The 25,504-nt window shown below is 37.2% G+C and overlaps 1 protein-coding gene across 2 annotated transcripts in view; it reads left to right on the top strand.

Annotated features, from left to right (window-relative positions):
* Window positions 1–1,742: 1,742 nt before the first annotated feature.
* The window catches only part of rmdn2 (regulator of microtubule dynamics 2), a 71,446-nt gene continuing 47,684 nt past the window's right edge, over window positions 1,743–25,504 (top strand). For both annotated transcript variants that reach the window (XM_079843099.1, XM_079843100.1), the window contains exons 1-3: window positions 1,743–1,827; window positions 2,326–2,413; window positions 4,476–4,882. In XM_079843099.1, the coding sequence (XP_079699225.1) occupies window positions 4,482–4,882 (401 nt within the window). In that variant the 5' untranslated portion in view covers window positions 1,743–1,827; window positions 2,326–2,413; window positions 4,476–4,481. The remainder of the gene's footprint in view (window positions 1,828–2,325; window positions 2,414–4,475; window positions 4,883–25,504) is intronic.

The following is a 25,504-nucleotide window of genomic DNA, read 5'->3' on the forward strand; positions in this document are numbered from 1 at the left end:
CACCATGTGACAACTATTTCATGAAACTATCAAAGTTAACAAACCCCAAGTGCCACCAGCACCTACAGGCCTATTATGTGAAGTGTAGGCCGACGAAATGGTTACGTGAAAGGACTTTATTATATTACCATTTTTGAATATTATGCAGCATTATGAAAGTCTCTTATGTTCATCAAGCCTGCATTTATTTGATAAAAAACAGCAATATTGTGAAATATTATTAAAATAATGGTTTTCTATTTTAAAATAATTTAAAATATAATTTATTCCTGTAATCACAGCTTTATTTTCAGCATCATTACTCCACTCTTCAGTGTCACATGATCATTCAGAAATCATTCTAATATGAGGATTTAATGTCAATGATGGAAACTGTGATACTATTTTCAAGATTCTTTTATTAATAAAAAGTTAAAAAGAACATAGTGTAATAAAATTTCACAATATTAGGCTACTGTTTTTTTTCTGTATTTTTGATTAAATAAATGCAGGCTTGATGAGCATAAGATATATATATATATATTTACATATTGCCCCTTTTTTACATTTGAGCCCCTGCCCCTGAAGAACTCTCTGCACGGCCCTGGGAACCAGTATTGGATTTTTCAAATGAATTTATCTATGTTTAAATAGTGTAATTTGTGTTTGTTAAATTAACGTGATTTAATATGTTGTTTTTATGCTTTTCATCCATGTCAAGTATTTACAGTTACCTCCTGGTAATTTAACATTAATTGCTTGTTTAAGTGAACACTTTTTATGTTGAGTGTACTGAATTACCATGTGTTAAACCAACATATTTTATTTCATTTTAATATTTCCTTTAATGTGTAGTATATTTAATTAATATGGTAAACCAATATGTATTGTAAAATATATGCAGTTTATGCATTGGTGTGTAGACTGCACTTTATTGGTGTTGTTAATGAGAATATAATATTCAGTTAAGCAAGTCAACGCATACAAATATGGTGAAGATTAGGTGTTTTTCAATTCAAACAGTGGAATGTTGTTAAACTATTGAATGTTTTTGGTGCCAGATGCGCTGGTTTAAGTATCTCAGAAACTGCTGATGTCCTGGGATTTTCATGCATCACAGTCTTTACAGAGAATGGTGCAAAAGTTGGCTGCAGTTCTGTGAGCATAAAGGTCAGAGGAGAATGACAAGACTTCAGTCTCACAAATTTCACAATATTACAATAAATCTATGAGGAAGAGCACCTCTGAACACACTGAAGCTTGCAGTGGATGGGATGGGATGCAGCAGCGAATAACTAAGAGGTTATAGTGGGCAGATGGGCATAACAAACTGGGCAGTCCAAGAGTATGAAAAAAACAGTTTGATCAGTTAACATGACCCCTAGATAACTAGACCCCTTCTGGTAGATACTGTAACTACACCATCTGGACCCAAAAGCATCTTGGGTCCAAATGCATACACTGAAGATAGGAGTAATGATTCTGAAAACTCGGCTTCGCCACCAAAGGAAAATAACGGTTTTAAAATATCTTCAAATTGAAAACAGTTATTTGAATTGTAATAATATTTCACCATTATTACTATTTTCACTGTATTTTTAGTCAAATAAATGCAGCCTTGGTGAGCACAGGAGACTTCTTTCAAAAGCATTTTTAACATAACAGTGAGTGCAGTGTCATTTAAAGTAAATGTCTGAGCAAAGATGCTAAAAGCCAATCCGAGCAGCTGAAACAGCTGAATCACAGTTCAAGGTTGATCAGATACATGTGTTTATAGACTATAGAGAGAAACACGCCATAGCACTGAACTCCACAGCAGTGAAGGCCACAGATCACTGCTCCATTACTGTAAGTTTTCCAAACTTTAGCCAACTGCTAACATTGCTTGGACGGTTAGTCATGGTTTTCTCTGACTATATGCACAGGATTGTGCTCAAGAGATTCTTTGTGCACATATGTCGTAGGCTACAGATTATTTAAATTAATGCCTTTTTTAAAGTTTATTTGTAAGCTAACTTGTAGGCTTTCTGCAGGTCTGTTTTGGAGTCTGTTTTTGTAGTTATATAAAGTAGTGTATACTAGCAGTTTGTCTCTGTTAATGAGTGATTTTAATGAACTTTGATTCTTTGCTTCATCTGTTTTTTTTAGCAGGTCATTAACATTGATGGTGCCTCTTTATAAAGGGAATACAGTTCAAAGTACAAAAATGTATACAATAGTTTCTATATAAAATTAATAACTATAACAACAAACAAGACTATACCATGTTTCAGGTTCCCATTTAAAACATAAATATTACATCATAATTGCTTAGGTTTGACTAAAAAGCTGTACTGTATATTGCAGTATCAGGACGGAACCTTCAGTATCGAGCACTAGAGCGTTACGGACTGTTTTTGCAGACGCACCACTGCGCTCAGAAGAATTCAAACAGGTAAAAGCTGCTGTTTTTATTAGAATATCGCTGTTTTATGCTTTTGCTGATGGGACTTGCGCTGTTCTGAGGATGTTAGAAGGGTTTTTTCCTCCGCTACATGTGTATATACAGACAGATCGCAAGCTGCCCTTAAAGACCTTGACAGCTGATTCATGATTTTAAACACTGCTGCTGTTTAAAATGTTTTTCTTTCTTTTCTGAACTTTGATACAATGCTTTTCTTTCTTTTCTGATCTTTGATAAAATGCTTTTCTTTCTTTTCTGAACTTTGAAACGTATCTTTAAGGTGAAGTGGGAGCCTGTATCAGAATAATTGTGTGCTTTCATTATTACATCTGTTTTTACTTTTTTGCTCATGTGAAAATAATGTGCCACTTGCCTGGAAACATATCTGTGTAAAGGTGTACTAAACTTAGCCTATGTTCTGGTCAAGCCCAAACACCTAAACCTTATTCAATGTAACTTGATTAAGAGTAATGACATAAACTAAGACACTTCTCATTGACAGAATGACAGCTTTATGAGGGTTTCAATTATTTAGCAAAAACAAATCGAATCTTTTGTAACATTATAAAGACATTCATGATGTTACAAAATATTCTATTTCTAATAAATGATGTACTTTTGAATTTTCTATTAATCCCAGAACTCTGCTTTTTTCCCCCAACATTACAATAATAAATTGTTCTTGAGCAGCAAATCAGCATATTATAATGATTTCTGAAGGATCATATGACACTGAAGACTGGAGTAATGATGCTGAAAATTCAGCTTTGCCATCACAGGAATAAATTACATTTTAAAATATATTCAAATATAAATAATTATAGTTAAATAATTATTTTAAATCGTAATAATATTTCACACTATGACTTTTTAATCATATAAATGCAGCCTTGGTGAGACGAGACTTTTAAAAACATAAAACTTACTGATCAATACAAAATGCATGTAATTTTTTTTTAGTACTGTCCTGAATAAGATATTTTACATTAAAATGTTTACATGTAGTCTACAAGACAAAACAATAGCTGAATTTACTAAAATAACGCAGTTCAAAAGTTTATGAACCATTAATTCTCAATACTGTTTGTCGTTCCCTGGATGATCCACGGCTGTTTTGTTTGTTTTGTGATAATTGTCTTGAGCTGGGGGGTGAAAACTTAATGAATTTGAAGATCATCAAATGATAAGGTAAATTGTTCTCAATTTGTCTTCTAGGAAACGTGCAAGTATCTTCTGTTGCTTCTGAAGGGCAGTACTAAATGAAAAATAAATAAATAAAATAAAATAAAATAAATAAATAAATATAAATATATATATATATATATATATATATATATATATATATATATATATATATATATATATATATATATATATATATATATATATATATATATATTTAAACAAAATAAGAAACATTTGGACATCTTCATCCTGCTCAAATAAAATATAAAAATATTTTATGTAAGATGTCTTGTTCAGGACAGTACTAAATAAAAGATAACATGCATTTTGTATGATCTCTTTTATTTAGTTAAAATGATTCACATTTTCACAGATTCTGCAAGTGGTTCACATACTTTTTCTTGCCACTGTATATATTAATTTAATAATAATTTTAAGTGCGTGTGTGTGTATGTGTGTGTTCAACAAATTAACAATGTATGTGTATAATAATTATTATTATATTTGAAGTTTTTTAGAGTAGTTAGATATTTATTTTTTCAATTCACCCTGTGTATATAATTATTCACTCAAAAAAAACTCTATACATTATTAAAAACTGATTTGACATAGTGCAGGGCTATTTAATTTAACTGCAAAAAAGTGTAATTATGTTGAAATAAAATATTTTTCCTTATTGATTCCTATTATTTTAAACCTAAAGCTTTGATTGTTCATTCAACTATCCATAAAAGGATCTTCTTGTGTAAACTAATTAGCTGTCCCTTGGGATCATTTGTTTGTTTGTTTGCATAAATATTACCAGAATACTTATGTGCATTGAATGTGATGTGTTTAATCAGTGTTTTTTTCTTCCTTGTCTCTGCAGTTTAGGATGGCTCAAGCAGACAGCAGGGCTGTGGCTTTGGGAGTTTTGGCAGGAGCTGCTGGGATCAGCTTGGCGATCGTCTACTTCCGGAAAGTTGGAGCAGGTGGTGGCAATGTCTCACACACAGGAGGCAGTCTGGGTCTGCAGACGGGCCAGGCGGAAGTGCTGGATCGGCTCGGTGCTCTGATCAATTGTGTGTCTGAGCTCAAAGAGGAGGTAAAAGCCCTGAAGGATGCGCTTCCACACCTGCAGGACAACGTCAGAGATCAGCTGAGGGGCCGAATCGGGGAAGAAATTGGTGCTCGCAAGGCAAGTCCACTTCATCGAACTCCCGCCAGGAGAAAAAGAGCAGGTGTCCCGGATAGAAGTGAAGGACAAAGCTCGGAAGAGGCAGAGAGTGAAGGAGGGTGAGTTTACTGAGATCCTTTTTTTGTAGAATGCCAGGAAATGCTTCTACCTGACTGTCTAGTGTTGTCAAAAGTACCGACTTTGTAACCAAGTTGGTACTGAAATTAACAAAAATGTTACGCTTTGAGCGCTGTTAAGCGGAATCGAAAACACCTCAGATTACACATTGTGCTGACGTGCTCATCAAATATGTCTGTGATTAGGACGATTCTAAGGGCCCTGGTCAAAGAGGGGGTCCGTTCGGTACTATTGGGGGGTAAATCTGGTGGTTCCAAACCCATAAGACATTCATTTATCTTTGAAACACAAATTATAATGAATAAATATTTTTAATAAAATCTGAGAGATTTCTGGCTCTCCATTGAAAGTATATAAAAAAAACTCTGTTCAAACATTCATTAAGCGATTGCAAAATAAATGCATATAAATTGAGTACAATTGAGTACACTACCTTTGTATTAATACATTCACTGATCAATGTTTATATGTGACTTAAAGCCTAAATTAAATCTTTTCATCATATAAAACAATCGTATCTCTTTAGAAGAAGGATTAAACCACTCAATTCAAATGGGTTTATTTTACAATCTCTTTATGAATGTTTTCGAGCGTCAGAGTTTTGGGTGAATAGACTTTTAATAAAGGGACAGAAATCTTTCAGATTTTTTAAAAAATATCTTAATTTGCATTCCAAAGATGAACAAAAGTCTTATGGGTTTGTAATGCCATGAGGGTCAGTAAATGATGACAGAATCTTCATTTTTGGGTGAACTAACACATTATATGTCCTGTTATATAGCATTTGTTTCTGTGACAGCCCTAGACTCGCAGTCAGATTCTTTGTTTAACCAATGCATCTTCTGTCTATCAATCATTTTACGCATTAACAGGGCTTCCCTAATGTGGAAGCAGGAAGCTGAAAGCATATTAAAGGATTAGTTCACTTTAAATTATCAACTTTTGCTGATAATTTTCTCACCCCCATGTCATCCAAGATGTCCATGTCTTTCTTTCTGCAGTCAGAAAGAAATTAAAGTTTTTGAGAAAAACATTCCAGGATTTTTTCTCCATATAATGGACTTCAATGGGCTCCAAATGGTTCAAGGTCCAAATGACAGTTTCAGTACAGCTTCAAAGTAGGGATGGGCATTTTTGTCAATTTCTCATTTCGATCATCGATAGGTCTCAAAAACGAGTACTCGAGTAATTGGGGGCGGGGCATGTGCAGGGGGCGGGGCATGTCCGTCATTGAGATAATGAAAATACTGTTATGAAAATGGTTGTTGACAAATACAAACGTGACATGAAAACGGGTATATGAAAACATGAACATATAAAACAAAAAATAACTGCTAGATTATGATGCATAAATGTCTTTGAAAAAGAAACATCTTTATAAAATGACCGTCTCAAATAACCAAGTCAGTAATATCGAGCATTGCCTTTGAGCTGAAACTGTGAAATAACACCACCCTGCAGAGCTTGCTAGCTGGTTAATAAACTCAACCAAACGCACCATATATCAATATTAATATGAAGATTATTATGAACCTATTACGACATAAATCAACACAAAAGGACGTGAATGCGCACGTGAACTTCAGCGTGCTAGATTTTACAGGCGAAGGGTTTGAAACGGAACATTTTGAATGCGCTTTTCCCTTAACAACGCTCATACACGGACAACGAAAGCACACAGAAACAACATTTTATTAAAATCCTGTTCTCATTATAATGCTTTGACAGATTGACTCTGCACATCATGTTACTTAATTTTATTATTCATGATCGAAGCGTTTACAGACATCACTGCGCGTTTTCGAACTCATAGCAAAAAAACAACTTTAAATTAAAGCTGCGAGCAGCGATGACGGGCCCAAGCCGGTGGCACCGCCACCCCGGTGGCATCAGTTTAACTGTGCACGGCAGGCAATAGGCATTTAAAATGGGAAAACATAAAAGGACTATGTCAAAGTCATCTGAATTCACCACATTAACTGCAGCAGTTGGTGCTGCTATGACCACAAACCACAACAGCCACATCTATGAGATCAATTAAATTTATATGAATTTCATGTCAGATTATGTCAAAGGTCAAATTGGAATGAGTTCAGAATACCATTCGAATGCTGATGTTGTTTTATTCTAACACTTCTCTTCATGTGTTTTTGAGCTACCTTAGCTACCGTTTGTGCACCAATCTTATGCACCATAAAACATGCTTTCATTTCAATATGGGTGGTCCAATAAATTTCTTTTAATAAAAAATGTATAAATGGAGCCAAATCACAGAAACTGCAAAGATGATTTTAATATCAGTGTCAGGTAAGAGTAAGATGCGTGTCTACATTTTATGGAAGTTTATTATAAATAGCCACTTTTATAAAATCATGTGAAATTTATGTTTTAATACATTTATATTATATCAGTAAATAATTAATTTAAAGACATGTGCATCATACGTGATCTTGGCAAACACATCACATGACGTTTTTATTTCAAGTGATAGTTATTTGTGATAGCCTATATGAAAGGGTTAAATTATGATCAAGAGAGAAAGTCACACACACACACACACACACACACACACACAAACACAATGATAGAGTGAGAGTGAGGGGGAGGGTAAGGACTGAGAGAAAGGCACACACACAAACTCACAGGGTGAGAGAGAGACCCCCCCCCCCCCCACACACACACACACACACACACACAGATAGAGAGGGGGAAGGGGAAAGACAGGCAGATGGCATTCCATAGACTTAATGGTTTGTATACTGTACAAACTGTACATTCTATCCCCCTACACTACCCCTAAGCCTACATATCGCACACACACACACACACACATACACACACACACACACACACACACACACACACACACACACACACACACACACACACACACACACACACTACCCCTAAACCTACCATCACAGAAAACATTCTGCATTTTTACATTTTTATTAAAAAATTGTTTAATATGCTGTTAAAGCTATTTTGATTTACGGGGACACATGAAATGTCTTCATAAACCATGATTATGTTGTAATAAACACCCCTCCACCTATATATGTTATATATATATTATGTTATATATACCATGATTATATCCCAAAATAATAAATGTTATATTTACCCATGGCCTTCCCTGTTATACAGAAATGTAATAGTTATCAAACCTTCCTTAACTGCATAAATAATAAATGAAATATAGATGAATCATCATTAAAGCTACAATTTTCTCTATTCCCGTTGTTCTTTGATGAACATTAATGACAGGCATCATCAGTGCTCCTGTCACTTTAAGAACAACCGCGGATCTCACGCGCGGTCCCGCGCATCTCATTTCCTCACAACTCTTTAAAGTTCATTTAAGACGTTATTTAACTAATTTAAGACTCTAATATGAGAATACTCAAAATCCTCTGTGTTATTGTTTGTTCAAGAGCAAAAGAGAACTCGATGTGAGCAGGAAACTGACGCGAGTCTATCTATGCGTCGAGTGTGTGTGTGTGTGTGTGTGTGTGTCAGTGTCCCTTGATTAGCTGACATGAGACGCATCCACACAGATAGGACACTGACAGACACACACACACACACACACACACACACACACACACACACACACACACACACACACACACACACACCGCAGCATAGCCATACAGTTTAAGTTCACCCACACTATATATTAATAAAAAGGTTTACAGTGCAAATACTGTTGTTGCAAATACTGTGCATAAAATTTGAAAACATTTGCAAAAAACACCACTGTATCATTACATTTTTTTTTTAAACCTTTAAGTAACCATTTTTTAAACATCTATAAACATTACATTTACATAGATAGACGGACCAGATATTCCTAACACTTTGGGAATACTTTAGGGTTACTAGTTGTTTTGTAAACTGTCTATAAACATTATCTGGATGGTTATTGTAAAGTTGCAACCGATGACTATAATACCTTGTTAAATAGTTTAATAAACAGTACCAGTAAAACGTGGGCAGTACCAGTAAAACATGTAAACAGTACCAGTCAAACATGTGGGTTGTCCTGATACTGTACTTCAAAATGTAATAGTGTAAAAATTGCCACAGAATAAAGTAATTGTTCAAGATCTATTGGTAACTCATAAAAATAATGTCATATTTGCATAAACTGTCACTACCGTATATCCCGACACTAGCACATTAAGATAAGCTATGAAAAAAATCATGTTCCTCTGCCTCTTTCTGGTTAAATAATGTTTATAATAATTGTTAATATAGCATGCTATATTAACTATTCCAGGTTATTTATGCATAGCATAAATAATAGTTAGTATAGCATGCTATGCCACTTTCATCAAAACATATTACAAAGCTATAGCAATCTCATGTCATTCCGTCTGTTCGAAAAAAAAGTTGCACTAACTGTTCGTTACAAGCAGCATTTGCCGTCAGGCAGGTAACGATAGCTAACATAAACATATTTTTGCTAGCCTACCTGCTGCAAACTTACACTTTTTTTGTACAAGACAAGTAGAGCTATTTTATCCAGTGTAATTTATCACATACCACTATCTTGTTTTTTCTTATCCTCCTCTTCCTTTCTCTTTTTTCTTTTCTGGCTTCCTGAAGCATAAAATTCCGCTTCAAATCCGAAGATTTTGTATTTTGCCGCAGCAGAGATCGCGTTGTTGGCTGGCTGCTGTCAGCGACTTCTGAGAGGGGCCCCTTAAGGGGGATCCCGATAACAGTGTCATTGCACTTTACTGCATTGACTATCAATGGGGCGCTCACACAGTTTGTCGTTTCATTTTATTCTTAACCTGTCGCTGTCTTGGTGCCCCAGGCCAGCTCGAGGCCCCAAGCAATTGCTTGGTTTGCCTGCCTTGTCGCGACGGGCCTGCACACACACACACACACACACACACACACACACACACACACACACACACACACACACACAGACAGGACACTGACACACACACACACACACACACACACACACAGGACATTGGCATATAGCGTGTTCTCTTGTGTCTTGTCGCGCTTGGAAGCATTTACATGAATAGGAGCGTGATCATGTAACGCTAAGCAAAAATGGATATAAAAACGGACGCTGCGTTATTTGCGTTAAATATTTTTAATGCGTTAAGCTTCCGTTTCACGTTGACCGAGTTTGGTGGAGATTGAATAAATCGCCTACGAGGAGAACGTAAAAACTCAGAAACTGAATTATACAAATATTCACGTTGAAACAAACTTTCTGTGAAAAAAGACACTTATAAACAGACACTTGTAGAAAATAATGTGAATTTTTTTTTTTATATAAATTTGAACTATGTCAGTAAATAATGAATTTAAAGACAAATGTGTCAAAAGTGATCTTTGCAAACACAGCACATGACCTTCTGTAAAGCACATGTATAGAAAACACACTCACACTCTGTTCTAAAAAAGAGTTCTGTCTGAATGAGTACATGAAATCACGGCTGTCAGGTGAAAAGAATTGTAACTCAAATGTCATTAACAAGCACACATACAGAGAAAGGGAGTTTCAAAAATAATACAACACTGCCACCTTGTGGTGATAGAGGGGAGGGCACACAAACAGCAAAAACATTATTAAACTTTGACATGTTGCCATGGCAACATTTTTTGAAATATTAGGAATCCATTCATATGTCTCTATCTGTCATGTTTTCACATTATACTGATGAAGTTTGAAGTCAATCAGGTGAAAATAAGATGGGGATTCAAAGCATTTTTGAAAGTGACACACTTCCTGCTGCCAGTTGGTGGCGCTTTAACTTTGACTCACAAAAGTCATATCCATGTGATCGGCTTCCTACAACAAACACACAGCTGAAGTTTCATCCAAATCATTCAATGTTTGCACAAGTTATTACACACTTCCTGTTTCCCTTTTCTCGCCATAAATTCGTTGCTTCGCCACGGCCAAACCGTTTGAGTTATCAAAAATCCGCTCGCAATTTAGCATCCTCTGTGTCTTGACTTCATGCTGACCGAGTTTGGCACTGATTGAAACAATGGCCTCGGAGGAGTATATTAAATTCCAGAGCATGTGTTTTCAGAACAACCCATATTAGCTCACTTCCTGTTGGGCTGACACGTAACTTAGAGCACGAAAGTTGTTTGGCCCAATGAGGTCTATATGTGTACCGAGTTTCATACATGTACGTGCAAGTGTGTTTGATATATAGACCAAGTTTTCAGACCCCACTTTAGGGGGCGCTGTCGAGTCCCCCTGCCACGCCCGGGTACCAGCTTCAGCCCGGCTCTGATGGCCGCGCATTCCGATGTGTGTGCTAAGTTTCAAGAGTTTTTGAGCATGGTAAGAGCCCCAAAAGTGCCCGAGAAGTCGATAAAATAATAATAATAATAATTAAAGCTGCGAGCAGCGATGACGGGCCCAAGCCGGTGGCACCGCCACGCCGGTGGCATCAGCTTAACTGTGCACGGCAGGCAATATGCATTTAAACAGGAGAATATTTTAGAATCGCTCGAATATGCCACATTTACCGCAGCAACTGGTGCCACTATCACCACAAGCCACACCCATGATGTAATTTAAATCTAGATTAATTTTAATATCATAGGATAAAATAAATAAAAGTTATATTTTCCTGCTCAAAATTTTGTAAGTCCAGAAGGCCAGTATTTAATTCAAGGTGTTTGTAGTTCTTTTTTACTTATTCACACTAAAGTAGGGATGAAACGGTATGGAAATTTAACATCACGATTATAGTGACCCAAATTATCACGGTTATCAATATTATCACGGTTTTGTTCAAACAAGATGAAAGTGTTCAAAAAGAACAGATGCACACACTTAAAACATTTCAACAAGTTTTATATTTGAAATTAAACAAACAACAAATAACTAAAGCAGCTCTAAGCACTTTTTTAAGCTAGATTCTGTGGGATTTCTTTACTTAATGGCCGTCGTCAATAGCAACGCATAACGCATAAATAATAATAATTTGTCGTAAATATAATCTCTAATATTATCTCTGTAAATATATTCTCAATAAATATTCTCATCAGTGTTCAGCTACGATGCATTTAAATCAAGCATATTTTGTGTTAGAGCCCAAACAGTATCCAAGTGAAATAATGCATATCCATATTTCCATATGATTTGACAGTTTATTTTATTAAATATCAAAATGTGTGCATCATACCTGACACCTAGATGAACACTTTACAGTCAGTTTTATGACTGTCATTCTCTTTAAATGCTAGTGAAGTTTGGTAACGTTATACACGTTTCAATGTTGTATGTAACTTTGCAGACGGTCCCTAACTTCGCCAGCGTTATGCCAGTCATATCAGATGCGCTGTGGTTCTGCTGTGTTTTTTTTAAACCATTTTACCTAAATCACCAAAATAATAAATGTTATATTTACCCATGGCCTTCCCTGTTATACAGAAATGTAATAGTTATCAAACCTTCCTTAACTGCATAAATAATAAATGAAATATAGATGAATCATCATTAAAGCTACAATTTTCTCTGTTCCCGTTGTTCTTTGATGAACATTAATGACAGGCATCATCAGTGCTCCTGTCACTTTAAGAACAGCCGTGGATCTCACGCGCTGTCCCGCGCATCTCATTTCCTCACAACTCTTTAAGTTCATTTAAGACGTTATTTAACTAATTTAAGACTCGAATATGAGAATACTCACAATCCTCTGTGTTATTGTTTGTTCAAGAGCAAAAGAGAACTCGATGTGAGCAGGAAACTGACGCGAGTCTATCTATGCGTCGAGTGTGTGTGTGTGTGTGTGTGTGTGTGTGTGTGTGTGTGTGTGTGTGTGTGTGTGTGTGTGTGTGTGTGTGTGTGTGTGTGTCAGTGTCCCTTGATTAGCTGACATGAGACGCATCCACACAGACAGGACACTGACACACACACACACACACACACACACACACACACACACACACACACACACACACACACACACACACACACACACACACACACACACAGCATACCAGCATAGCCATACAGTTTAAGTTCACCTACACTTTATATTAATAAAAAGGTTTACAGTGCAAATACTGTTGTTGCATATACTGTGCATACAATTTGAAAACATTTGCAAAAAACACCACTGTATCATTAATTTTTTTTTAAACCTTTAAGTAACCATTTTTAAACATCTATAAACATTACTTTTACATAGATAGACGGACCAGATATTCCTAACACTTTGGGAATACTTAAGGGTTACTAGTTGTTTTGTAAACTGTCTATAAACATTATCTGGATGGTTATTATAAAGTTGCAACCGATGACTATAATACCTTGTTAAATAGTTAATAAACAGTACCAGTAAAACGTGGGCAGTACCAGTAAAACATGTAAACAGTACCAGTCAAACATGTGGGTTGTCCTGATACTGTACTTCAAAATGTAACAGTGTAAAAATTGCCACAGAATAAAGTAATTGTTCAAGATCTATTGGTAACTCATAAAAATAATGTCATATTTGCATAAACTGTCTACTACCGTATATATCCCGACACTAGCACATTAAGATAAGCTATGAAAAAAATCATGTTCCTCTGCCTCTTTCTGGTTAAATAATGTTTATAATAATTGTTAATATAGCATGCTATATTAACTATTCCAGGTTATTTATGCATAGCATAAATAATAGTTAGTAGAGCATGCTATGCCACTTTCATCAAAACCTATTACAAAGCTATAGCAATCTCATGTTATTCCGTCTTTTCGAAAAAAAAGTTGCACTAACTGTTCGTTACAAGCAGCATTTGCCGTCAGGCAGGTAACGATAGCTAACATAAACATATTTTTGCTAGCCTACCTGCTGCAAACTTACACTTTTTTTGTACAAGACAAGTAGAGCTATTTTATCCAGTGTAATTTATCACATACCACTATCTTGTTTTTTCTTATCCTCCTCTTCCTTTCTCTATTTTCTTTTCTGGCTTCCTGAAGCATAAAATTCCGCTTAAAATCCGAAGATTTTGTATTTTGCCGCAGCAGAGATCGCGTGGTTGGCTGGCTGCTGTCAGCGACTTCTGAGAGGGGCCCCTTAAGGGGGATCCCGATAGCAGTGTCATTGCACTTTACTGCATTGACTATCAATGGGGCGCTCACACAGTTTGTCGTTTCATTTTATTCTTAACCTGTCGCTGTCTTGGGGCCCCAGGCCAGCTCGAGGCCCCAAGCAATTGCTTGGTTTGCCTGCCTTGTCGCGACGGGCCTGCACACACACACACACACACACACACACACACACACACACACACACACACACACACACACACACACACACACACACACACACACACACACACACAGAAAGAGAGTTTAAAAAATAACACAACACTGCCACCCTTTAGTGAGGGGAGGGCAGACAGAGAATAAATATTCAGAAGAAAGTTTGGTGATTGTAGATGAAACGAAGCCCTTCACTTTTGTCAAAAGGTGGCGCTAGAGAGCCCCTCATCCCCGCCCGTTTCTGAGGCTTTGTCCATGTGTACTGACTGACATCTCTGATGTGTGTGTTGAGTTTCAAGCAGTTTCAAGCAATTTCAAGCATGCTAAGAGCCTCAGAACAGCCAAAAGATTATTAAACTTTGACACGTTGCCATGGCAACAGTATTTGAAATTTCAGGAATCCATTTCATACGTCTCTATCTCTCATGTTTTCACATTATACTGATGAAGTTTGAAGTAAATGGGGTGAAAATAAGATGGTGATTCAAAGCATTTTTGAAAGTGACACACTTCCTGCTGCCAGTTGGTGGCGCTATAACTTTGACTCACAAAAGTCATATCCATGTGATCGGCCTCTTACAACAAACACACAGCTGAAGTTTCATCCAAATCAGTCAATGTTTGCACAAGTTATAACACACTTCCTGTTTCCCTTTTCTCGCCATAAATTCGTTGCTTCGCCACGGCCACACCATTTGAGATATCAAAAATCCGCTCGCAATTTAGCATCCTGGATATGTTCTCTTCATGCTGACCGAGTTTGGCGATGATCGAAACAATGGCCTCGGAGGAGTATATTAAATTCCAGAGCATGGGTTTTCCGAACAACCGATTATAGCTCACTTCCTGTTGGGCTGACGCATAACTATGAGCACGAAAGTTGTTTGGCCCGATGAGGTCTATATGTGTACCGAGTTTCATACATGTACGTGCAAGTGTGTTTGATATATGGACCAAGTTTTCAGACCCCACTTAAGGGGGCGCTGTCGAGCCCCCCTGCCACGCCCGGGTACCAGCTTCAGCCCGGCTCTGATGGCCGCGCATTCCGACGCCTGTGCGAAGTTTCAAGAGTTTTCGAGCATGTTAAGTGCCCCAAAAGTACCCGAGAAGTCAAAAAAAAAAAAAAAAAAAAAACAAAAAAAAAAAACAAAGAATAATCTGAGGAAGAACAATAGGGCTCTGCGCCCTTTCAGGGCTTGGGCCCTAATAATAAGAAACAGAGGAAGAACAATAGGGCTCTGCGCCCTTTGGGCTTGGGCCCTAATAAACTAGGTCTACTGTTAAAAAATACGAGAACAGTAGGCTATAGCACTGCTGCATTACTAATATCAATGATTCTGAGAAAGAAATAGCCTATCTGAAAAGAATATGACCGTCTCTAAACCATCATGTCGAGCATGAAATATGCGTTTGAGCTGAAACTGAAGAGAATGAACAACAGCCGGTATAACGGCAGCGCTTTTCTAGCGTATTAAGCTCAACCAAACGCTTCTTATATTAGATTAATCAGATATAGACAACATAAAAGTAATCTTACAACGTGCATCTGCAGATAAGGACGCGGATGCTCACATGAACTTCACGCGCTAGTCTGAGTGTTCTCGCTAGTTTCTCTGTGGATCAGCTGATACACGGGGAACTAAGCACAGATCATTTACAGCATTCTAATTTCCATCGTGTTTTCATTATAATGCTATGTAGGCTATGACAGATTGGCGCTGCACATCTTGCACTGACCATTTAATGATCTCATGATTCCAGACATCACTGCAGTGCACGCCTTTATTTCGCCGCGGTGGAGGCGTGCTGTAAAACGCTAACCAATCAGACCTCCGCAAAACGATGCGATAACCAATAAAAAAGAGACAAATATTTTTTTTTTCAGGGCGATCATCGTTCTCATGATCGATGATCGCTGTCACGTTCGAGTACTCGATTACTCGACCACTGTTGCCCATCCCTACTTCAAAGGGCTTTAAACGATACCAGACGATAAATATGGGTCTTATCTAGCGAAACGATCAGTTTCTGCGAGATACCGAGCAGTATTCATGCTATTATTTTACCTCTTATCAGACGAATGTGATCATCTCTGAGCTCCGCCATAACTTCCGCTAAGTGAGGTCAAAATACGAGCGCGGTCATAGATATATTGATAGTAGATGCCTCATTCTACTGATCCGTGCAGGCGCTAATGAGACATCTATGTATACATCTATGACCACGCTCATATTTTGACCTCACTTAGCGGAAGTTATGGCGGAGCTCAGAGATGATGTTCGTCTGATAAGAGGTCAAATGATAGCAGAAATACTGCACGGTTTCTCGCAGAAACTGATCGTTTCGCTAGATAAGAATCTTATTCATCGTCTGGTATCGTTTAAAGCCCTTTGAAGCTGTATTGAAACTGTCATTTGGACCTTGAACCGTTTGGAGCCCATTGAAGTTCATCATATGGAGAAAAATCCTGGAATGTTTTCATCAAAAACCTTAATTTCTTTTCGGAAAGAAAGACATGGAAATCTTGGATGACATGGGGCTGAGTAAATTATCAGCAAATGTTTATTTAAAAGTGAACTAATCCTTTAAGTAGATGATTCAAAACATTCAGATTGATAAGCAGTTTGTCAGTTGTTAGTTTCTCTCGACAGAACACCAGTTTGATACCACTTTGGTACTGTCTTGCTCCTCTGATTACAACCATCTTAGCAGTCCTTCCAGAAAAACGCGGCTTAAAAAATGCGATGAAAAATGCGGGCTATTTATGCAATTTTATGCGAAAAAATTGCGGGAACTTGCAAAAACTGCGGTTTGATGAAAAAGAGAAAAAAAGCACTACATCACAGAAAGTGCTGGGAATATTTAAGTTTTATTGATCTTGTTTTCATCTTGTTTTATTGAAGACCTTAATAAACACATGGCTCAAATTCACAAACCATTGAGTCAAACAAGTTCTGTAGGTTTACAAAAGGAATATGCTACACAACGAGAATAGTTTTTGTGCTAAAACCTAAATAACGACTTATATAGTGATGACCGATTTCAAAAAACAGCATCATGAAGCTTCGAAGCGTTATGAATCAGCGAGTCGATTCATGATTGAAATCGGTCAACACACCAGGAAACTGATTTGCGCGGTCTTTTGCTGTTATTTTTGTTGGCAAATGGGAATTTGTGTGCTTCGTCATGGTTTCACTGATATATATGGTTTCACCACGGGGTTTGCAGCTTTTCAAAGACGTTCATGTCTGGTAATTACGTCACTTCAACACGTTCCCATGGCAATAGGGGGAAATGTGTGTGAAGTAAACGAAAATTTTTCAACTTTCTGCTAATATATATGACCTTTTTGCAACGAAAATGCGGGGATTATGAAATCATGCTAGCCCGCATATTTTGCACGCGGAAATAGGCAATTTACGCTACGAAAGTGCGGCGTATTTGAAAAAATGCGGCCCCCGCATAAATATGCAGACTTTGGCTGATTATGCATTAAATCATGCGATCGCATACGTTTTTCTGGAGGGACTGCCTTAGGTTCTATCAAAACAAATGTTACTCGTGTTTGGAGCAGATTCAGTGCAACCTCGGCGTCCGTTTTCAGGCCTTCCCGCTCAGGTCTCTCCAGTGCTCTTGCTCACTCTCTCTCCTCCCTCATCATGAGTGTTTTATGCCCCCTACTGCTCATTGGCCACAAGTGTGTTGTGTTGCTCGGGCCGATCCACATTCAACAGCATTTCTCAGAAATCGCTTACTGCACATTTGCATAACTAATTTATTCCTAGAAAATAAAAAAATCAGGTTGTTAAACTGTATTTAGACACACCCCTAGTTTTGGAAAATCCCCTCTGCAGATTTTAGTAGAGCATTGTTTGCTTTTAATTAAAAAAACATTTTGGATTTTGATTTGTTTTTGACATCCCGACACTGGACATAATATAACATAATTTTGAGTTTTAGGAGGATTAGAAGTGTGCACATAGCTGGGGCATGAGTCAGGGAGAGAGACGAGAGCGTTCCAGATCATGTGTCGTCTGTACAGACGAGGTAAACTCCGCTGCCTCCAGTCATTCATTTGAACGATTGTTCACTAAATTCAGCATTAAGCACTTTACAAGTCTGTTCCAGTCTCACTAAATTCTGCTCCTGAAACCATTCAGAAATAATCTGTTTTGTTTTCCATAGCATTAAACTGCAGTTCTTGTTATTTTTAACACATTATGTTCTTCAGCACCTTAAATTTCCAAAAAATGATTTGTTATTTTAAACTGCTTGGTTTGTGCAATTTTGCCTCCACATCCTCGAAATGTAAAAGTAAAGGAAACCCTTGAGGCATCTAAAGAAGTTGTTTTTATATGTCTGTTTTGAGCATTTCTAGACCATGACTAGCTTTTGTGTTGCTCGGTTATCATGTTTTTGAGCAGTCAGGATGTGTTCTAACACCACAATGCAGCGCAGAACATTGATTCAAGAGCATGTGTAATTTGGTCCTTGGGCCGCTTGGGCTTCAAAGGACCGTTCATCTGTCAAAACAGTTTCCTCCTTTCTGTCTCCATTTAAAGCACCGGCCGATCAATCTAAAAGAGTGACTGCTGAGTTATCACAGCCTAAGTTTTACTGTCTCATGTAGGAACTTGTAATTCTGTCAACATTGCTAGAGTGAAATCACGTCACAGCTCGCCTTAGTTGTTGAAGGATCTTAGTACTTGAATTTTTAAAACGATGCCATTTATTATGTTTGATTGCTGTAGATTTAGAAAAAAGTTATTGTTTACATAGAGGCTGACAGGTCAGATCACTCCAGCTCGTATAGGATGGAAATGAGTGAATGCTCTTTAATTAACTGCTCTGCTAAATGGACTGGGACGTTGTTTATCTGTGACTGTATCGTATCGTATTGCTAGAAAGGAAATGTTTTTGAAGATGCAGACAGTACAATATTGTGTTTGGAGTTTAATCACCTCATTAAGGTGTGACATACAGATTCTCAGACCTATAACTTCTTTGTATTTGTACTTAAATAATCGTTTATTTGTGACTTAATGTGGCGTCTCACTTGCCGACTTGATTCGGGCTCGGTAAGATTTTTTCAATGTTCAAAAGAAGTATTTTATGCCGACCAAGGCTCTGTTTATTTGATCAAAAATACAGTAAAAACAATAATATTGTCAATTATTATTACAATTAAAATAACTTTATTTTCTAATTTTAAAATGTAATTTATTCCTGTGATGCAAAGCTTAATTTTCATCATCATTACTCCAGTCTTCAGTGTCACATGATCCTTCAGAAATCATTCTAATATCCTGATTTGGTGCTCAATAAATATTTCTTATTATTATCAATGTTGAAAGCAGTTTTGCTGCTTAATATTTTTGTGCAAGAACTTTTCTTCAGGATTCTTTGATGAATAGAAAGTTTAAAAAAAATTGTCCTAGCTGAATAAAAGAATTTATTTCAACAAAAAAGTTGAAAGCCACCTCAGACTTTAAAAGAATAAGAAATCGAGGAATAAAGAATAGTTTAGGGGTTCAAACTCCAGGGGGCTGCAGCTGATGAAGTCATCTGAATGTGTGCACAGCCACTGAGTGTTGGGATGGTAACCGTGTTCCCCCTGAACAGCTCTTTTGAAAGTGTTTGCCTTTGTTTTGCATTTTAAAGTCTTGAGATTGGACTTTTAATCAGTTAAATGGAGGTGTTCAGCATAACAACACCACAAACTCTCTCTTTCACGGTTTGTTCTATAAAGTCATTATAGATACCATAGAAACCACATTGCTACTTTTTTACCATGGTAGTGAGGTGCTATGCTTGGTTTTTGAACCAACTGTAATTGTCATAAGAGTAGAGTTCTAACTCTGTACAAATATTTCATCTTTGTTGATGAAAATACATTTTGTTAATGAAAATAAGTGTACATCTGCATCCCAGGTGTGACCCCTTAGACACCCCTGATCTAAACCATGATTTTAAAGGTCCCATGGCATGAAATTTCCATTTTATGAGGTTTTTCAACATTAATATGAGTTCCTCTAGCCTGAATATTGTCCCCAAGTGGCTAGACATTTTGATCGGTGTAAACCGAGTTCTGGCTGTCTTTCTCTGCCTTTGAGAAAATGACAGCTCAGATGAGCTGATCTTGAATTTTCCTGTTATGACGTCATAACAGGAATGGTTACCTCCCTTTCCTCCGCCCAGAGAATTTGGCACGCCCATGCGAGCGCCATATTTGTTTGTCCTCGAGAGATCATGGCTTGTGAACGAGTGAATGCTGGCAGTTTCTCAGTGTTTGGATGTACAAATGAAAACAGAAGTCTTTTTTCAGTTCCTTCTGATTTGTGATCAGTAATTTCTGATGTGTAGCTAATTATTCAAGTTCACACAGAACTTTATTATTTGTACACACGCTGCGGCTTCTCTCTCTCCGTCCTCGTCGCGTCTATCTGTTCTTAAATGTGCATACAGTCGTGAGTTTCTGCTCAACATCGGCAGAGCCACATCTTTAGAGATAAACCTCACGCACGCCGAAGCTCGGGCTGCATTGACCGGTCGGCCTTCAACATCACCGACCCCCAATACTGCATCTCGCGCACAGCGGAGGTGCCATACGCAGTGCGAGATTAAGCAGAAGGGGGGTAAGCGCGGGGTATCCGGGCTAGGCTTGCCAGCTATCCCCACAATAAACTGGATTACATTTGATTGCTGCGCTGTTGTGTCTTTGTTTGCGCTGTGTACTCAATGCACTGACGCTTTTTATATGATAGGAAAATATCTAAAAATAATGCTATAATCAACACTTACTCATAACTCGTTCATCTCGACAGCTGTAATGGTACATTTATATGTGTTACAAAGTTGGTAGAATAAGGAGGAAGGCGGGCTCGGCCTGACTGGGACTCGTGTTTATTCAGAACTCTCAGATACAAACAAAATAAACTCGCGCTGACAGCACAGCGCTCTCACAACTCAGTAGTTACAATATAACTTTGTTAGCAATCGCTCCGTCTCTGGTCCATTGATGTCCGGTTCGCGAACGAATCATTCTTTTGAACCGGTTCTTTTTAGTGAACCGGTCGAACCAGTTCACCAAATCGGACTGAATCGTTCTAAATGGTTCGCGTCTCGAGTCAGCGCTGATCCATCATTTACTAAAGTTACTAACTTTCTGACATGAGTGACAGTCCCTCCAACTAGAAATAAACTAATAACCTGAAGTATATGCTAGTAACTACAACAGTTCACTGAACTGAGACTTGCTGAGAGAACTGATGAGAAGTGAACTCAGGTCCATCCGTCTCTCTGGCAGGCTTGTGCCTCTTAGACCTCGTTAAACCATGCCCCCTCCGCTCATTTCAAATGCAAAGATGTCAGCCAATCACAACAGTGGCCGTTTTTACTGAAGTCTCACAGCAGACACGCCCCTTGAAACAGGGCATTCAGCCAGAGGGCATTGGTATAGAAAAAATGCCTTTTATTTCTAAATTATGACATTTTATGATGTAAAAATCATACTAACAATATAAGTACACCTCAGAATACATTATAAAATAAAATAAATCCATGCCATGGGACCTTTAAAGCCCAAATATAATTTTGTGCACTACTGTGTCAGATCTTTTATTATTATATTATTATGATAATTATTATTATGGGCCAGTATTTGTTCCCTAGAGAATTTGAGGAACATTTGTTACTTTTTTAATAATGGCTTTTTTCTTACTATAAAACATGGTGTTCCATGTATCTTGAAACATTTAATCTGAATCAGTTCATTTCATACACTCTTAAAAATAAAGGTTCCAAAAGGGGGTTTTCCTGATGCCATAGAAAAAACATTTTTGGTTCCCCAAAGAACCTTTCAGTAAACTAATAAGAACCATTTATTTCTTATTGTGAAGAACATTTTAATAATATTTTTTTCCACTACAAAGAACCTTTTGTGCAATGGAAATATCCCACTGATGTTAAAGATTTTTCACAAAACCATATATGCCAATACATAACTTGTCTTTTAAAGGCTTAGTTCACCCAAAAATGAAAAGTAGCCCTTGATTTACTCATCCTCAAGATGTATATGACATTCTTCTTTCAGACGAACACAATTGGAGTTATATTACAAAAATGAAATATATAAACTTTATAATGGCAGTGAATGGCAGTTTCTGTCTCTGTCTGTTTTTGAAGTCCATAAAAGTTACACATGTGCAGAGGTTTTGGTCCTCTGCGCATGCGTCAGTTCAGTTGTTATTCTTTCGCTGTCTGTCAGAAGTAGGGATGTGCGATATTGAAGAAAAATGAAATATGCAGTACCTTGTTAAATAATGCGATATTCGATATGCGATACGATATTGCTTTAAGTGTGTAAAATCTATTTCAATTATATTTAATAATTTTTTTTTAAACTGAGAATGAGACCATTTATGTGTTTCACATTCTTTCTGGGAAAAGAGAAAGCATCGCTACAACTTCTGAAAGTGTCCAGCAGTGTTTTAGCAAAAATGTATGTCACAAATCAGACTATATAATTTGAATATCAATGTAAACAAGCAAAAAATGTAATGCCAATATTTAAATTTAACACTTATTAAAATTTAAATAAACACTTCTGGTCACTTTCAGAAGTTGTAGCCTCAAAAAAAAAACATCCATCGCTAATAAACTTACTCCACATGTCTCCGGGGGGTTAATAAAGACCTTCTGAAGCTTGGTTTTGTTAGAAAAATATAAATTTTTTAAACTTTATAAAGTAAAATATCTAGCTTCCGCCAGACCGCCTTCTTATGAAAAAAGCATGAATGGCGCAATGTATGACGTCGGATGTAGCGTAAGAGTTTTGAACTGCGAGAAGCGTTACACTTTCTGCGTAAGTTGAATACGGAAGGCAGTCTCATTTTAAGAGGCACTCATTGTAGGCACTAACTTGATTAGGCACTAACTAGGCACTAAATGTCATTGTGATAGATCTACAGTATTGTAGACTGCAGACAGGTGTGGATCACGAATGAAACCAGAGATGAGCTTCAGTGCTGGAATGTGCTGATGATTTATCTCAAGATCAGCAACGTTCATTAAGAGAGAACATGCTCAGCAGACAGAAAGGAAGACTTTAGCTGATGAATGGGAGGATCAATAAATTAAAACAGACAGAAAGAAAACGCCCATGTTACCTTTTCACAATTGCATCGAAAACTTTGACTGAAATGTTGGATCCACTTCAACTGCAGGTTGGACGCTAGAAAGTCATTCATCATTTGGGAGGGTTATTTTGCTTTCATATTCATCAGGGCTAGGAGAATGAGGAGAACTATTTGAGTATTATTATTTTTTTTTTTTGCAAATCAAAAGGGTAAACATACAAATGTTCTACTATTCATATACACTATTCAGTATTTAAACTATTTACTCTGAGCATAAAGTACTCGTTTTTGTAAAATGCAAAAGCATTGGCAAAAATCGGTTTCAGTTTGTGTTTTTGCTTGTTCGTCAATGATGTGATGATAGGACATGGTTTTCATTGCTTTGCAAAGATAAACAAATCAGAAGCAGAGAAGTAATGCAAAGGCAAACCTTTGCACTAATGATGTTGGTTAATGTTTGTCTTGATGATGCTTCAGATCTGATTGTACAGCCAGATCCTTGACAGTTGTTGATCTTTGCTGAGGACAGATGTGAGACGTGCTCTCAAACAAACATTGTGCTCTTGAACCCTAACAGTTCTGCTCATGGTGGCCACACAAAGAGGGAGATAAAAGATTGGCATCGTAATAATTCTTGTTGAAGATTCCGTTTTTCCTGGGTGTGGCTGCATCCTTCAATCCAGATAGAGGAAAGACAACTTCATTCAGATTCTGGCTGGGCCATATTGCAAAAATTTTTTCTCTAAAATGAAAGTTTTGGAGATATTTACAATGTTTTTGCGGGTCTTAAAAAGTCTTAATTCTCTCTTCCACAATTTGTGACAATGACAAATAACAATGTGATGCCAGGTGCGACGCAAGTGTTTTTTTTTTATTTCAGCCTGAAAGTTATTCCCACGTCCAGCGCCACGTTGTTTAAATAGCAAACACACTCACGCCTATATTTTCACCCATGGGCGTGCTGGTCTGAAAACGAGGTGCACACACACAACACGTCATCGCATTATAGACTCTCTGTTCATTCCGGTTAAATCACTAAATAAAATATTACAAACGTGTCCCTGCTCTTGATAAAGAATCACTGATGAATATGTAACCCATGTAAATATGACATAAATAAGAATAAATAGTTTAAAAGCTGTATAAATAAGTTTGAATGTTAAGTGATTCATTTAATGTAAGTTTATTCATCAGAGTTAAAAATGTTAAAAATGTTAATACAACAATTTAATGTTTAAGATTAATAGTATGCTGACAGAAAATTAATGTCACTGCCCCTTTAAGAGACTAGTGACGTTAGACGCAGTACTTCAGTGACGCTGCAGCGCGGAAGCCTGAAAGTGAGAGCAGAGGATAGATCGGAGAGAACGAACTGTGTTTAATTAGCAGAGAAAAAGAGTGATAAAGTTGATTTTGCAGCTGAAAAACATAACTTACCTGGTTGGGAACTGACAGGGATTTTATGAGAACTAAGCCACCCCGGTTTTGGTCAAGTTTTTTTGCTTGGTTTGAGGCTCGGTCGGAGCGAGGATTGGCCTGCAGTGTGTGAGTGTGCACATGGCATGCACAGACAGGATTCAAGATGGCGAGCCAGACCCAGACTTTCAACTCATCTTCCCCATCGCATCAGTGAGGAAATCTGCTGCGTATGGTGACTCGCTGCCAGAGTGGTAGGAGTATCAGAAATTGTTTTGAACTGAACTGGAAACCGATTGAACTATCATTTTTGAACTGAACTGAATTGAGCTGAGACTTTTCATTGGACTGAACAATTGAACACGCACATTTGGACTTGAACTTGAGTTTAAGGTTTCACACTTTTATTTTCAAATTGAGTTCATATGTTGAATGTTACTTGAAATGCTTGTGGTCCACTTTGATTGGTTGTGTAAATTGAAGGTATTTTCTCACCTGTAAAAGGAAGGAAACAGAGTTAACTCAGGAAGAAAATAGGAATTCTAAGATAGAAAAAGACCGGTCTAACTTAGATTAGTCTGATTATAACTCGAGTGAACTAAAGAACAAAGAGAGAGTGAAATACCTTTTCATTTATTTTACTTACCTCAATATTAAGAACCTGCAGGGTATTTTTCTTTGTTTTGCATTCTGTTTATTCTATGTGTTTTTGCATTCAGTAAATTGCCGGCCTTTTGTATTTAAAGCAACGGTCTCTGGTGTAATTATTTTTGCTCCCCACTCCTTAGAACCTAGAA

Source organism: Gobio gobio, assembly GCF_949357685.1.
Source record: "Gobio gobio genome assembly, chromosome: 18".
NCBI lineage: Eukaryota > Metazoa > Chordata > Actinopteri > Cypriniformes > Gobionidae > Gobio > Gobio gobio.